Source organism: Hyla sarda, chromosome 5 (genome assembly GCF_029499605.1).
Source record: "Hyla sarda isolate aHylSar1 chromosome 5, aHylSar1.hap1, whole genome shotgun sequence".
NCBI classification, from domain to species: Eukaryota; Metazoa; Chordata; class Amphibia; order Anura; family Hylidae; genus Hyla; species Hyla sarda.
The window spans coordinates 375,211,007-375,228,541 of record NC_079193.1 but is presented as its reverse complement, the minus strand read 5'-3'; the positions used below and the strand labels follow the sequence as shown (position 1 = coordinate 375,228,541).

Genomic DNA, 17,535 nt, shown 5'->3' with positions numbered 1-17,535 from the left:
AGTAAATGCAGGCCGTCGTGAGAACAACTAGAGGTCTCATCCCTGCACTTTGCTCAGCAATAATTATAGTTAGGTCACAGGGATAATCGGATTAGCTACAGCACCCTGTCATGTGACATAACAGCTAAAGTACTACTACTCCCAGCTGGCCTGTATCGCAACTGTCCCCATGCGGCACAAATACAGTGCACAGCCCACAACGTAGCAACGCCTCGGGGCAAACTCCAAATCATCAACCCAATCTGTCACGATTCTGATTTGACCGAATCGCCCCCGAAAATAATTTTGGGGAAGTGAAAGGCCCAATAAAGTCAAATCATTGCTAAAAAAAAAAAGTAATACAAAAATTCCTACTATAAACCCAACACTAAGCTCTGCAGACATCAACTGATACTTTGTAACAAACATCTTAAAGCGGCGGATACTTTCTTTTCTTTTACTTTCTGCGACAAAATGCCAAATTCCTCCCCCCCTCATTTAAAGAGTCCAGTGCCAAGGTAACCAAGCTACACAGGAGGAGCCGGAGGCGTCTGATAGAGTCAATAGAGGAGGATGTGGAGGGGTCACTACCTCCTGCTAAGACTCTGCACACTCACTGCACTACATGGCACAGCCCGGGGCCCCGCAGCTCTGAGGGGGCCACAAGATGTCAGAGGCTGAGAGCCGGATCCTGCAGCTGGCCACCAGAGGGGAGTGGATCACCCTGGAGCAGACCCTGAAAGGGATCGACAAAGGGGACCTGGGAGCCTCCGAAGCCGACCCAGTGGGTGACACCGATAATTCTTCATTGTAGCGGTTTCTAGTTGCGCAATTTATATATATTCCTTAGGGTAAATTTCCCAAACCAGGGTTGCTCCAGCTGCTGCAAAACTACAACTCCCAGCATGCCCGGACAGCCATAGGCTGTCCGGGCATGCTGGGAGTTGTAGTTTTGCAACAGCCAGAGGCCACCCTGTTTGGAAAACAATGCCTTGACGATTCGTTACAATGGGTCACTGTAGGTAAGAGTTATGTGCTTGGAATTGTCTTCACTGATACAATGTATCAACCGTTAGATGTTTAGATAAGACGTTATGCTGGGAGTTGTAGTTTTGCAACAGCTGGAGGCGCCCTGGTTTGGAAACACAGCCTGGATAGATTGTTACAATGTGTCACTGTAGGGAAAAGTCATACACATGGAGTTGTCTACAGTGATACAATGTATCGAACCCGTCAACCATGAGACGTTTAGGTGAGATGTTATGTTGGGAGTTGTAGTTTTGCAACAGCTGGAGGCGCCCTGGTTTGGAAACACTGGCTTGATAGATTGTTACAATGTGTCACTGTAGGTAAGAGTTATATGCTTGGAGTTGTCTTCACTGATACAATGTATCAACTGTGAGACGTTTAGGTGAGACGTTATGTTGAGAGTTGTAGTTTTGCAACAGCTGGAGGCGCCCTGGTTTGGAAACACCGCCTTGATAGATTGTTACAATGTGTCACAGTAGGGAAAAGTCATACACTTGGAGTTGTCTGCACTGATACAATGTATCGAACCCGTCAACTGTGAGACGTTTGGGTAAGATATTATGCTGGGAGTTGTAGTTTTGCAACAGCTGGAGGCCTCCTGGTTCGGAAACAATGCTTTGACGGTTTGTTACAATGTATCACTGTAGGAAAAAGTTATACGGTCTGATTTGTCTATACTGATACAATGTATCGAACCCATCAACTGTGAGACGTTTAGGTAAGATATTATGCTGGGAGTTCTAGTTTTGCAACAGCTGGAGGCACCCTGGTTCGGAAACAATGCTTTGACAGTTTGTTACAATGTATCACTGTGTATTACTGTAGATAAAAGTTATACACTCTGATTTGTCTACACTGATACAATGTATCAACTGCGAGACGTTTAGGTGAGAAGTTGTGCTGGGAGTTGTAGTTTTGCAACAGCTGGAGGCCCCCTGATTTGGAAACACAGCCTTGATTGTTACAATGTGTCACAGTAGGGAAAAGTCATAGACTTGGAGTTGTCTGCACTGATACAATGTATCAAACCCGTCAACTGTGAAATGTTTAGGTGAGAGGTTATGCTGGGAGTTGTAATTTTGCAACAGCTGGAGGTGCCCAGATGGGGAAACACTGCATTATGGACTAGATAAAGGCCACAGTAGTGACTGATAAATGCTGGATTACCAGATATTCTGTATTGTCAGATGAGAATACAAAGTACATAAAGATTATATATAAAATTATTTTTTAATTAGTAATAATTCATTCTCTTTGCTCTGAAATTCCGTGTCGCCGTAGACTTCCTGGGTTATCAGATGCGGGACTGAAGGAATTTCACCGTACATGCTGTCAAAACTGCTTAAAAAAGAGACAAATTACCCGTTATGCATTGTATGCATGTAAATAAAAAAAATTGCGCACCTGAAAACATTGCATGCAAAGTTTTTTGCCCCAGTTTTGCCAAAAAAAAAATTCTAATCTTTAATCTGTTTAGTGAACAAATAATATTTCTATACAATGCCAAAATACCACAATACAGTGCCTGAATGATAATATAATAGTGTGCAATATAGCCAGAAAATCTATAGAGTCCCACAATAATACCACAATACAGCGCACAAATAACCCCAGCATACAATACTTGGATAATGGCGCCATAATGTGCTTATAGTATACAGCCATACAGTGGCGGAGGCTAATAATACCACAATACTAAATAACACTGTCATACACTTTCTAAATAATTTTGCTATACAGTTATTGCATGAAAAAGAACCGCCACAAAGTGCTACAAAATACAGCCATATCATGCCCAATAATTCATTCACACAATTCCACAAATCTGTGCTCAAAGAACGCCAGCACATACTGCCATACAGTGCCCATGTAATGCTATATCACCAAACAATTCCTTAATAACACCACCATAATGTGCTTAAATAGTTCATCCATACAGTGCCCAAATAATGCTACATCACCAACAATTCCTAAATAAAACCACCATAATGTGCTTCAATAATACACCCATACAGTGCTGAAATGATATTGCTATACAGTGACTTAATATTACCGTCGTATAATGATGGATTAATACCACCACAATTTACTTGAATAACACAACCATACATTGACCTAATAATACCACCATACAGTACATGAATAATACCGACATAGTGTATTTATAATAGCTATACAATGCCCATGTGACTTTGCCCTACATTGTCTAAATGATATTGCCTTACAGCAACCTAATAATACCACAAAACAATGTCTCATTAATTCCGCCATCATTTTCCCAAATAACACATCTTTACAGCGCCCGACTAACACTGCCCTATAGGGTCCAAATGATATTGCCATATAATGCCTAAATAACCCCTTAAAGGGGTACTTTGGTTGAAAAATAATAATTTCTAATAAACCTTGGGCCAGAATGTTAAACAGATTTGTGATTTGCTTTTATCTTAATCCTTCCAGTACTTATCAGCTGCTGTATGCTCCAGAGGAAGTTGTGTAGTTCTTTCCAGTCTGACCACAGTGCTCTCTGCTGACACCTCTGTCTGTATAAGGAACTGTCCAGAGCAGGAGAGGTTTGCTATGGGGATTTGCTCCTGCTCTGGACAGTTCCTGACGTGGACAGAGGTGTCAGCAGAGAGCACTGTGGTCAGACTGGAAAGAACTACACAACGTCTTGTGGAGCATACAGCAGCTGATAACTACTGGAAGGGTTAAGATTTTCAAATAGAAGTAATTTACAAATCTGTATAACTTGTTGGCACCAGCTGATTAAAAAAAATTATTTCTCACTGGAGTACCCCTTTAAATTGCACAGTAGTTCCCCCTTGGAGAAGGTTGTTCACTATTTGCCGGCCCCCTCCTCACAGCACACACCCCTCACACCTCGGGTGGGTGCACATGGTGAGGTCCTCCCCCCCCCCCCCCCCCGTCAAACATTCCTGGAACCTTCTATTATTGTCTGACCGAGATAAATCCAACCAAACCAGAAGTGTAACCGGACCTGAAGCCCGGAGTATATAGTCCTGGCCCCCGGCCAACGTCCTACACATCCCGGGCGGCAGCGATACGTTCCCTCATCTCCTAGTGACCTCCATCGTACAGTACCAAGACACACACAAAAGAAGAACAATACACACAGTCAATGCTTTATTATTTCACAAATACCTAGGATAAAAAGAACATACAATAAAAGATCTGTCCTATTCCATCACAGCTGCATCCATGTGTTTCATTACTGTAACTGAGACAGGTGATCACCAGCCTGTCCCATAGAAAATCACAGTGTGTGATGTGTAAGAGGAAGTGGTCAGCCTTGGGTCAGCTGACTTCATGTAAACTACAGGATTACATCATCACCTATCAGACCCCTCCTAGCAGCTCCCAGACCCCTCCCCTCCAGCCCAATCTGTATACTGCCACTATCCCTATGGGATCAGGATATATAGTAGTTATACATCTCTCCTCCAGCCAGATAGATATGAGCGTAGCGGCAGAGGCCTAAATTCATCAGGTACAGGCAGAGGTCGCAGCAGAGTAGGGGTGTTGTTACGTCGAGCACTCCGGGTCCCCGCTCCTCCCCGGAGCGCTCGCAGTGTCCTCTCATTCGCAGCGCCCCGGTCAGACCGGCTGACCGGGTGCGCTGCGATATTACTCCCAGCCGGGATGCGATTCGCGACGCGGGATGTGCCCGCTCGCGATGCGCATCCCGGCTCCCGTACCTGACCCGTTCCCCGTCTGTGTTGTCCCGGCGAGCGCGGCCCCGCTCCTTAGGGCGCGCGCGCGCCGGGTCTCTGCAATTTAAAGGGCCACTGCGCCACTGATTGGCGCAGCAGGCCTAATCAGTATCATCACCTGTGCACTCCCTACTTATACCTCACTTCCCCTGCACTCCCTTGCCGGATCTTGTTGCCATTGTGCCAGTGAAAGCGTTCCCTAGTGTGTTCCTAGCCTGTGTTCCAGACCTCCTGCCGTTGCCCCTGACTACGATCCTTGCTGCCTGCCCTGACCTTCTGCTACGTCCGACCTTGCTCTTGTCTACTCCCTTGTACCGCGCTTATCTCAGCAGTCAGAGAGGTTGAGCCGTTGCCGGTGGATACGACCTGGTTGCTACCACCGCTGCAAGACCATCCCGCTTTGCGGCGGGCTCTGGTGAATACCAGTAGCAACTTAGAACCGGTCCACCGACACGGTCCACGCCAATCCCTCTCTGGCACAGAGGATCCACCTCCAGCCAGCCGAATCGTGACAGTAGATCCGGCCATGGATCCCGCTGAGGTCCCGCTGCCAGTTGTCGCCGACCTCACCACGGTGGTCGCCCAGCAGTCGCAACAGATAGCGCAACAAGGCCACCAGCTGTCTCAACTGACCGTGATGCTACAGCAGCTACTACCTCCGCAGCAGCGAGTGGCCGCTTCCAGCCTCCGATTATCCTTGCCGGATAAATTTGATGGGGACTCGTAAGTTTTGCCGTGGTTTTCTTTCGCAATGTTCCCTGCATTTGGAGATGATGTCGGACCAGTTTCCAACTGAAAGGTCTAAGGTGGCTTTCGTAGTCAGCCTTCTGTCTGGGAAAGCCCTGTCATGGGCCTCACCGCTCTGGGACCGCAATGACCCTGTCACTGCCTCTGTACACTCCTTCTTCACGGAGATTCGAAGTGTCTTTGAGGAACCTGCCCGAGCCTCTTCTGCCGAGACTGCCCTGCTGAACCTGGTCCAGGGTAATTCTTCTGTTGGCGAGTACGCCATCCAATTCCGTACTCTTGCCTCCGAATTATCCTGGAATAACGAGGCCCTCTGCGCGACCTTTAAAAAAGGCCTATCCAGTAACATTAAAGATGTGCTGGCCACACGAGAAATTCCTGCTAACCTGCATGAACTTATTCATCTTGCCACCCGCATTGACATGCGTTTTTCCGAAAGGCGTCAGGAGCTCCGCCAGGATATGGACTTTGTTCGCACGGTTTCTCTCCCCGGCTCCTCTCTCCCCTGGTCCTCTGCAATCCGTTCCTGTGCCTCCCGCCGTGGATGCTATGCAAGTTGACCGGTCTCGCTTGACACCTCAAGAGAGGACACGACGCCGCATGGAGAACCTTTGCCTGTAGTGTGCCGGTACCGAACATTTCTTGAAGGATTGTCCTATCCGTCCTCCTCGCCAGGAAAGAGGCACGCTGACTCCGCACAAGGGTGAGACAGCTCTTGATGTGAACACTGCTTCTCCACGTCTTACTGTGCCTGTGCGGATGTCTTCTTCTACCTTCTCTCCGTATTCCCAATGCCTTCCATGTCTCTCTCCTTAAACCACTCATCTTTAACCGCTTCTCTCCCAAAGTTGTTTCTCCCACTCCTGTTTCCGGTTCATCTGACGTCTTCTCGGTGAAGGAGATTCTAGCATCCAAGACAGTCAGAGGTAAAAGATTCTTCTTGGTTGACTGGGAGAATTGTGGCCCAGAGGAGAGATCTTGGGAACCTGAGGACAACATCCTAGACAAAAGTCTTATCCTCAGGTTCTCAGGCTCCAAGAAGAGGGGGAGACCCAAGGGGGGGGGGGGGTACTGTTACGCCGAGCGCTCCGGGTCCCCGCTCCTCCTCGGAGCGCTCGCAGCGTCCTCTCATTCGCAGCGCCCTGGTCAGACCTGCTGACCGGGTGCGCTGCGATATTACTCCCAGCCGGGATGCGATTCGCGACGCGGGATGCGCCCACTCGCGATGCGCATCCCGGCTCCCGTACCTGACCCATTCCCCGTCTGTGTTATCCCGGCGCGCGCAGCCCCGCTCCTTAGGGCGCGCGCGCACCGGGTCTCTGCAATTTAAAGGGCCACTGCGCCACTGATTGGCGCAGCAGGCCTAATCAGTATCATCACCTGTGCACTTATACCTCACTTCCCCTGCACTCCCTCGCCAGATCTTGTTGCCATTGTGCCAGTGAAAGCGTTTCCTAGTGTGTTCCTAGCCTGTCTTCTAGACCTCCTGCCGTTGCCCCTGACTACGATCCTTGCTGCCTGCCCTGACCTTCTGCTACGTCCGACCTTGCTCTTGTCTACTCCCTTGTACCGCGCTTATCTCAGCAGTCAGAGAGGTTGAGCCGTTGCTGGTGGATATGACCTGGTTGCTACCGCCGCTGCAAGACCATCCCGCTTTGCGGCGGGCTCTGGTGAATACCAGTAGCAACTTAGAACCGGTCCACCGACACGGTCCACGCTAATCCCTCTCTGGCACAGAGGATCCACCTCCAGCCAGCCGAATCGTGACAGGTGTGTTGCAGCAGGAGTCGCAGTGAGAGGTCTGAGGTCCTGGTGTCAGCTAGCAGTCGTGTCTCGACCAGCAACCCAGCAGCCATGATTGATTGGTTCACTCGGTCATCCACTTCATCCCAAGTGACATCCGACACCCCCAGTCAACAATCGGTGGGTTCCTCAGACTCATCCCTCAATTGACATGGCCCTCATGCTGATTCTGCCACCTCCAGGCTCTCTCAGTGTGCTGCCATATGGTCTCCTCATGCTGATGTTGCCACCTCCAGGCTCTGTCATTGTGCCACCACATGGTCTGCTCTCTCATTGTGCTGCTATATGGTCTCCTCATGCCGATGCTGCCATCTCCAGGCTCTGTCATTGTGCCGCCATATGGTCTCCTCCTACTAATGCTGCCACCTCCAGGCTCTCTCATTGTGCCACCATATGGTCTCCTCATGCTGATGCTACCACCTCCAGGCTCTGTCATTGTGCCGCCATATGGTCTCCTCATGCTGATACTGCCACCTCCAGGCTCTCTCATTGTGCTCCCATGGATACTGCAAAACATAATTAAGGTGCTGGTCCTCAGTTACATAAATTCCTCCGCATTAGACCACAAGTAAGTATTGAAAATATGCATTTGCTAAATCTTAACTTTTCTGAGGATAAAATATATGGACCCCAATTTTTTTTTAATCTAACAAAAGTAAAGGTGTGCAAAAAAACTCCATGTGCCACCTACACCACCAAGTATTGATGTGGTGCAAAGACCTCTAAAAGGTGGAAGGGAACAACATATTGTCCATTGTAACCAGTGGGGGTAAAAACTTCCCCTGTAAGGCCCTACTCTCGCACTATTAATTCCCTTCTTGGCAAGTGTTACTCGCCCTAAATAAGGCGGCCCCCCACAGGAACCTATCCCTATTTCCACCTACAAACACTGCCATTTCCCTGGGTTTTTAGGTGGAAATAGGGAGAGGTTCCTGTGTGGGGCCAAACTTTTTAGGGCCAGTAACACTTGCCAAAAAGGGAAATAATAGTAGGGCCTTACAGGGGAAGTTTTTACCCCCATCGTTTACACTGGACCATTCGTTGTTCCCTTCCACTTTTTAGAGGTCTTTGCATCACATCAATACTTGGTGGTGTAGGTGGCACATGGTGTTTTTTGCACACCTTTCCTTTTGTTAGATTTCAAAACATTTTTGGGTCCATATATTTTATCCTAAGAAAAGTTAAGTTTTAGCTAATGCATATCCTCAATACTTACTTGTGCACACCAACACTTTGCCAAACGAGACCATTTTCTTTTGCCAACCTGTCTCAACTACTATTCTGATCCTTCCACCCGCCTGATGCCACACGTCTCATGTCAAGTTCTCCTTCTTTCAGCCACCTTTATCACCGGGTACTGGTATTAACCCCTTAAGGACCCAGGACATCCTGTGACGTCCTGGCACCCTGGGCCTTAAGGACCCAGGAAGTCCTGTGACGTCCTGGCGGTTTCCGGTCCCTGCCGCGCGCCGGGCAGAGATCGGAAGCGGATGCCTGCTGAAATGCTTCAGCAGGCATCCAGGGCAAACGCAGAGGGGGGCCATGTAGGCCCCCAGGTCGGCGATCGTCGCAAATCGCGAGGGAAATTGCCCCTGCGATATGCGGCGATACCGGGCTGATCGGGTCTCTGGGACCCGACCGCCTGGTAATTTTGCATGATCCCGGTTGTCACAGACAGCCAGGACCATGCTGAAGTATAGGAGCGAGGTGGCAAGCCTGCCACCTCCTCCTATCCCCTGCGATTCTTCGGTTAGCTAACCGACCAATCGCAGGGGGGGGGGGGGCGGTTACTTCACAGGGTACATTCACATGGGCAGGGGCTTACAGTGAGCATCAGGCTGCAAGTTTGCGATGCAGCAAATTTTGCGCGGCAGCTCAAACTCGCAGCGGGAAACTCGCTGTAATCCCCCGCCCATGTGACTGTACCCTAAAAACACTACACTACACTAACACAAAATAAAAAGTAAAAAACACTACATATACGCATACCCCTACACAGCCCCCCTCCCCAATAAAAATGAAAAACGTCTGGTACGCCACTGTTTCCAAAATGGAGCCTCCAGCTGTTGCAAAACAACAACTCCCAGTATTGCCGGACAGCCGTTGACTGTCCAAGCATGCTGGGAGTTTTGCAACAGCTGAAGGCATCCTGTTTGGGAATCACTGGCGTAGAATACCCCTATGTCCACCCCTATGCAAATCCCTAATTCAGGCCTCAAATGCGCATGGCGCTCTCACTTTGGAGCCCTGTCGTATTTTCAAGGCAACAGTTTAGGGCCACATATGGGGTATCGCCGTACTCGGGAGAAATTGCCTAACAAATTTTGTGAGGCTTTTTCTCCTTTAACCCCTTATGAAAAGGTGAAGTTGGGGTCTACACCAGCATGTTAGTGTAAAAAAATAATTTTTTTACACTAACATGCTGGTGTTGCCCTATAATTTTCATTTTGACAAGAGGTAAAAGGGAAAAACGCCCCCCCCCCCCCAAAAAAAATTTGTAATGCAATTTCTCCCGACTACGGAGATACCCCATATGTGGACGCAAAGTGCTCTGAAGGCAAGGCCCAGAAGGGAGAGTGCGCCATGTACATTTGAGGTGATTTGCACAGGGGTGGCTGATTGTTACAGCGGTTTTGACAAACGCAAAAAAAAAAAACCACATGTGACCCCATTTTGGAAACTACACCCCTCACGAAATGTAATGAGGGGTGCAGTGAGAATTTACCCCCCACTGGTGTCTGACAGATCTTTGGAACAGTGGGCTGTGCAAATTAAAAATTTTGTACAGCCCACTGTTCCAAAGATCTGACAGACACCAGTGGGGGATAAATGCTCACTGTACCCCTTGTTACGTTCCTCAAGGGGTCTAGTTTCCAAAATGGTATGCCATGTGGGGGTTATTTTGCTGTCCTGGCACCATAGGGGCTTCCTAAATGTGACATGCCCCCCGAGCAAAAATTGGCTCTCAAAAAGCCAAATATGACTCCTTCTCTTCTGAGCATTGTAGTTCGCCCGTAGTGCACTTCAGGTCAACTTATGGGGTACCTCCATACTCAGAAGAGATGGGGTTACAAATTTTGGTGGGTAATTTCTGCTATTAACCCTTGCAAAAATGTGAAATTTTGGGGGGAAACACACATTTTAGTTAAAATTTTCATATGCAAAAGTCGTGAAACACCTTTGGGGTATTAAGGCTCACTTTATTCCTTGTTACGTTCCTCAAGGGGTCTAGTTTCCAAAATGGTATGGCATGTGTTTTTTTTTTACTCTTCTGGCACCATAGGGGCTTCCTAATTGCAACATGCCCCCCAAAAACCATTTCAGAAAAACGTACTCTCCAAAATCCCCTTGTCGCTCCTTCGCTTCTGAGCCCTCTACTGCGCCCGCCGAACACTTTACATAGACATATGAGGTATGTGCTTACTCGAGAGAAATTGGGCTACAAATATAAGTATAAATTTTCTCCTTTTACCAATTGTAAAAATTCTAAAATTGGGTCTACAAGAACATGCGAGTGTAAAAAATGAAGATTGTGAATTTTCTCCTTCACTTTGCTGCTATTCCTGTGAAACACCTAAAGGGTTAAAACGCTGACTGAATGTCATTTTGAATACTTTGGGGGGGGTGCAGTTTTTATAATGGGGTCATGTGTGGGGTATTTCTAAGATGAAGACCCTTCAAATCCACTTCAAACCTGAACTGGTCCCTGAAAAATTGTGATTTTGGAAATTTGGTGAAAAATTGGAAAATTGCTGCTGAACTTTGAAGACCTCTGGTGTCTTCCAAAAGTAAAAATACGTCAATTTTATGAGGCAAACATAAAGTGGACATATATATGTGAATTAAAAACAAAATTATTTGGAATATCCATTTTCCTTACAAGCAGAGAGCTTCAAAGTTAGAATAATGCAATATTTTCTAATTTTTCATCAAATTTTGGGATTTTTCACGAGAAAGGATGCAAGTTACCACAAAATTTTACAAACCTCAAAAAACAACCTCGGAATCAGAATGATAACTAAAAGCATTCCAGAGTTATTAATGTTTAAAGTGACAGTGGTCAGATGTGCAAAAAATGGCCTGGTCCTAAGGTGTAAAATGACTGGGTCCTTAAGGGGCTAACACCCACCACCCCACTCTACTAAAGTGTACTAAAGTGCATGGCAGCGCCGACGTGTAGAGCTGTAACTATGGTCAGGGACAATACATATCCTTTAAGGCCCACTGGGTGAGTGGTTCCTGCACAGCCACAACACCAACTTGGACAGGTCACACCGCTTCCTCCTCCACGCTCTCAGGCCGTTGGTCCTGATACAGTGTGCAACTCCGCCTCCTCATCCTCCACCGTGTCCCCAGCCTCCACTGCTCGGACAAGTCTCAGTGCCCCTCCAGCATACTATGTGTGCAGGGCACGGCGGTGTCACGCTGTTCTTCACATGGTGTGCCTTGGCGAAAGGAGTCACAGAGGGGAGGAACTGCTAAAAGTCATTCGTAAAGAAATCGGAACATGGCTTACTCCACGAAAACTGGAAATGGGAACCATGGTGACTGACAACGGGAAGAACATCTTGTCTGTGCTGCGACAAGGAAGCCTGAAGTGTTCCCTCATCTGCAAGACATCCTAAGAATGGGAAGGAATCTGTGCATGCACTTCAGCCACTCGTACACCACAAAGCACACCTTCCTTGAGCTGCAGCGTCAGAACGATATCTCCCAACATAGTCTGATTTGTGACATTTGCACACGTTGGAATTCCACCCTCCATATGTTGGACCGACTATACGAACAAAGAAAAGCCATCACCGATTTCTGGATGATCCAAGCGGATAGGGGTAATCTCGTTTTAACTTCAATGTGAACCAGTGGCAGCTCATACGTTACACCTGCCGTTTGCTCAGGCCCTTTGAGGAAGCCACATTATTAGTCAGTCGCCAGGATTACGGGATGAACGACGTCATTCCACTGCTTCATATCCTACAACACGTGTTGGAAACGATGGCTGATCAGGGCACTGGAGACGTGGTGCCTACATCCTAAGGCCACATGAGCCCTGTGGGGGCTGAACTGGAGGAGGAGGGGGAGAGGGACAGTGGAGCACAGGCAAAGTTTTGCAAAATGGGTGGTTTTTATAGTCATCTGACAGGAGAGGAGGAGCAGGAGCAGGCTGTGGAGCTACTGGGTGATGAGGAATACGAGACAGAGGACCCAGACACACCATGGCCATATGGTCTCCTCATGCTGCTGGCACATTAAATCAAACTTTATCTTAATCTATTTTAAATCTTCAATTAAAATTTTTCAAAATATTTTTAATCTTTTCAATTTTGAGGTCCTATGGTCTCGTCAGGCTGTTGTCACCCCCAGGCTGGGTCATTCTGCCACTATATGGTCTCCTCTTGCTGACGCCAATTCCAGGCTGTGTCATTCTGCCACATTATGGTCTCCTCATGCTGCTGCCACCTCCTGGCTGTCATTGTGCCACCATATGGTCTCCTCATGCTGTTGGCACCTTAAATAAAACTTTTTGAATTTTTATCTATTTTTAAATCTTCAATTTAAATTTTACAAAATATCTTTAATCTTTTCTATTGTGAGGCCCTATGGTCTCGACGGGCTGCTGCCACCTCTAGGCTCTGTCATTGTGCAGCCATGTGACTCCTTGTTTTATTGGATTTTGTGGTCATACAGTATTAGTTGAAAGTAAACGCTTTGGGCACCCGGGACATTAAACTTTAGAATCTAATCAAAATCTTACATTTTAATTTAAAATAATCGATGTAATCTTTTCAAGACTGAGGCCCTATGGTCGTCGATGTCATATATTACCTGTGGAATTACCACAAGAATCCAATGAAACAGGTTGGAGCGATAACAATGAACCATAACTGATTAAATAAAACATTCGCACTTTCACAGTCAGGGGGGCACGGAGAGACAGGGTCTGGAACAGGTGGTAGCTCACCTCGTGGAGGACCGCCAGCTCGATTTTAAGATACAAGTACAAGCTTTTTAACTGCAGCCACTTCTAGCTTTATATGCCTGTGGTGAGCTTGAGGGTGTAGGGTGAACAGGGGTGTTGCTGAGTAGTGTTGCAGGGTATAGCATTAACCCTTGATTGTCGTGACGCCAGGGTGTGGGCTTCCTCTATGTATATGTCCTACCGCCACCCGTCCCAGGAACGATAGGGAGAAATAAATGATTGTCCACAGCAGAAGTTGTAGTAAACTAGGAATAACTTTACTGCAGATTTTATACAGACGAAGATAACAAACAGTCATTTACAAGAGGACCGGAATATAGGCTCCTCACAGGTTGGCTGGGACTTTGTAGAGAAATAAGCTTTGATATTGCTGTACGCTGTTCCACTGAATTTAGGGGTATGTTTAGGTTCAGTAGTCACGTAAGATTGGTAGGATTGGAGTTGGATTAACTCATGGTTTAGAAAGCGGCTGAAGTGGAAGGCTTCAGGCCTAGCTCATCTTGTAGCTGTGATAACAGATCTGCTCAGTTTGGTAGTCCGGAACAAAGAGAGAGATTACTGAATACAGCGCCCTTATATACAGAAGGGGCAGGGTAAAAGCTTATTGGTCCCCAAACCTGTCAGTCCTGAACCAAAGCATTATGGGCACATCACATGACCTGAATCACATGACCCAAAGGTCCTTAAACCCTATCACAATACAACTATTAACAGTCACATGACCTAAGGTCCTGTACATTAATTACATTATAATAAAATATATTAAATATATACATTTACAAATAGCATTATGAGGTGATTAGGGGTTAACCCACCAGGAGAGCCCTAAAAACATGGAGGAACTCTGACTGCGGGGACCTACGACAAAGGTACGGGACCAAGTCCAGTACCGGGACACCACACGTCCATTTATCCATTGGCACAGAAGCTGAATGTGCTCCTGTCTAAGTTGCTGGAACTGCAGTCTGTCCCTTTTTAAGTGGACACTCAGAGCATCTGAGGGCAGGGTCTGGGACAGGTGGTAGCTGGCCTCGCGTCGGACTGCCAGCTCGATTTTAAGATACAACTAGAAGCTTTGCTATAGATTACACTGCAGCAATTATACACTATTGGAGCTGGAATTACCACGGCTGCTGGCACCAGACTTGCCTTCCAATGGGTCCTCAAAAAAGGATTTAAAGTTTGCCCATTCCAATTACCAGGCTCTTTCATTGTGCCGCCATGTGATCTCCTCATGCTGCTGGCACATTAAATTTGTTAATCTATTCAATATCATCTATTTAAATTTAAAAAAATATCTATGTAATCTTTTCAAGACTGAGGTCCCATGGTCATCGTCATATATTACCTCTGGAATTGCCACAAGAATCCAATGAAACAGCTTGGAGCGATAACAATGAACCATAACTGATTAAATGAAACATTCACAGTCGGGGGCAGGGTTGCTGAGAGGCAGGGGCTGGAACCGGTGTTAGCTCGCCTCACGGCGGACTGCCAGCTCGATGCTCACCAGAATGGGTCCTCAAAAATGGATTTAAATTTTTTTTAAATAAATTCAAATTAAATTAAAAAAAAATTGCATTAAAAAATCTCTTTAATCTCTTCAATTGTGACGCCATATCGTCTCCTGACCCTGCTGCCACATCCAGATGCTGTGCAGCAGTGATTCTAATACCGATGCCTGTAATCTGCATGTCATACTGAATACCAGTATTATTTCACTAACACAGCACCATAATGGTTGTTAATCAGGATGTGCTGACCAACCTCTATCTTTTTTGAGTGACTGCTTCAATGTTGAGTCTTGCCTCCCATCCATTGCACTAGGTGAGGGATGTGCCAGACCTTACATGCCCAGAAATTGAGGCTCAGTGCAGCCTTGGAGAGGCATATACATAGTGTAGGGTCTGTCCCAAATGAGGTCACCTTATTGTGGTGGGATGGTACTTGGCCAAAGGGTAAGCTAACAACCTCTATTTTTCACCATAGCTGTATTGCTAAGTTAAACATATCATAGATAGATATGAAATAGATAGATATGAGATAGATTGATATGAGATAGATAGATGGATATGAGATAGATTGATATGAAATAGATTGATATGAGATAGATAGATAGATATATATGAGATAGATCGATAGATAGATATGAGATAGATATGAGATAGATATATAGATATGAGAAAGATATGAGATAGATAGATATGAGATAGATAGATATGAGAAAGAGAGGTATGAGAGATAGATAGATAGATAGATATGAGATAGATAGATATGAGATAGATAGATATAAGATAGATAGATATGAGATAGATAGATATGAAATAGATAGATAGATATGAAAGATAGATGGATAGATGATAGATAGATATAAGATATATAGATAGATGATAGATAGATAAATAAATAGATAAGAGATAGATAGATATGAGAGATAGATAGATAGATATGAGATAAGTTGGCCAGCACTATTGATTCCAAACTATTATACGGACCTAGCTTACAGGTGTAGGCTGCTGGGCTAAATATACAGCAACAGGAGAATACAACAGCACACTGCTAGCACAAAGATATAGATAAAACATGAGTATATAGATACAACATGAGAAGCTATTCAGCTATGGTGCAGTAATGAAATAGTGAGTGTCACGATGCCGGCTGGCAGGTAGTGGATCCTCTGTGCCAGAGAGGGATTGGCGTGGACCGTGCTAGTGGATCGGTTCTAAGTCACTACTGGTTTTCACCAGAGCCCGCCGCAAAGCGGGATGGTCTTGCTGCGGCGGTAGTGACCAGGTCGTATCCACTAGCAACGGCTCAACCTCTCTGGCTGCTGAAGATAGGCGCGGTACAAGGGAGTAGACAGAAGCAAGGTCGGACGTAGCAGAAGGTCGGGGCAGGCAGCAAGGATCGTAGTCAGGGGCAACGGCAGGAGGTCTGGAACACAGGCTAGGAACACACAAGGGAACGCTTTCACTGGCACAATGGCAACAAGATCCGGCAAGGAAGTGCAGGGGAAGTGAGGTGATATAGGGAAGTGCACAGGTGATAACACTAATTGGAACCACTGCGCCAATCAGCGGCGCAGTGGCCCTTTAAATCGCAAAGACCCGGCGCGCGCGCGCCCTAGGGAGCGGGGCCGCGCGCGCCGGGACAGGACTGACGGAGAGCGAGTCAGGTACGGGAGGCGGGGTGCGCATCGCGAGCGGGCGCTACCCGCATCGCGAATCGCATCCCGGCTGGAGGCGGTATCGCAGCGCCCCGGGTCAGTGGATCTGACCGGAGCGCTGCAGTGAGGAGAGTGTAGCGAGCGCTCCGGGGAGGAGCGGGGACCCGGAGCGCTCGGCGTAACAGTACCCCCCCCCTTGGGTCTCCCCCTCTTCTTAGAGCCTGAGAACCTGAGGAGCAGACTTTTGTCTAGGATATTGTCCTCAGGTTCCCAGGATCTCTCTTCTGGACCACAACCCTCCCAATCCACTAAAAAAAAGGTTTTCCCTCTGACCTTTTTGGATGCCAGAATCTCTTTGACGGAGAAGATGTCCGAGGAGCCGGAAACAGGAGTGGGAGGAACAGATTTGGGAGAGAAACGGTTAATGATAAGTGGTTTAAGAAGAGAAACGTGAAAGGCATTAGGAATACGAAGAGAAGGAGGAAGAAGAAGTTTGTAAGAGACAGGATTAATCTGGCACAAAATTTTGAAAGGACCAAGATAGCGTGGTCCCAACTTATAGCTAGGGACACGGAAGCGGACATATTTAGCGGAGAGCCATACCTTGTCTCCAGGGGAAAAAATGGGAGGAGCTCTTCTTTTTTAAATTTTCCTGGACGTATTCAGACATGGCAAGAGTCTCTGGGGCGGACAGAGGATAAATTCTGCCCCGGGGTGGAGTAGTGCCCGGGAGGAGGTCGATAGGACAATCATAAGGCCTGTGAGGAGGTAGAGTCTCAGCTTGTTTTTTGCAAAAAACATCCGCAAAGTCCATATAGGCCTTAGGGAGACCGGTTACAGGAGGAACCACAGAATCACGGCAAGGGTTACTGGGAACCGGTTTTAGGCAGTCCTTGGAACAAGAGGGCCCCCAACTCTTGATCTCCCCAGTGGACCAATCCAGGGTTGGGGAATGAAGTTGAAGCCAGGGAAGTCCAAGGAGAATTTCAGAAGTGCAATTGGGGAGGACCAAAAGTTCAATCCTCTCGTGATGAGGTCCGATGCGCATTAGAAGGGGCTCTGTGCGGAAACGTATGGTACAGTCCAATCTTTCATTG

The 17,535-nt window shown here is 47.0% G+C and overlaps 1 protein-coding gene across 3 annotated transcripts in view; it reads left to right on the top strand.

Annotated features, from left to right (window-relative positions):
* The first annotated feature begins 581 nt into the window (after positions 1–581).
* Positions 582–17,535, top strand: part of LOC130274471 (serine/threonine-protein phosphatase 6 regulatory ankyrin repeat subunit A-like) — a 158,268-nt gene continuing 141,314 nt past the window's right edge. For all 3 annotated transcript variants that reach the window (XM_056522854.1, XM_056522853.1, XM_056522855.1), the window contains exon 1: positions 582–763. In XM_056522854.1, the coding sequence (XP_056378829.1) occupies positions 647–763 (117 nt within the window). In that variant the 5' untranslated portion in view covers positions 582–646. The remainder of the gene's footprint in view (positions 764–17,535) is intronic.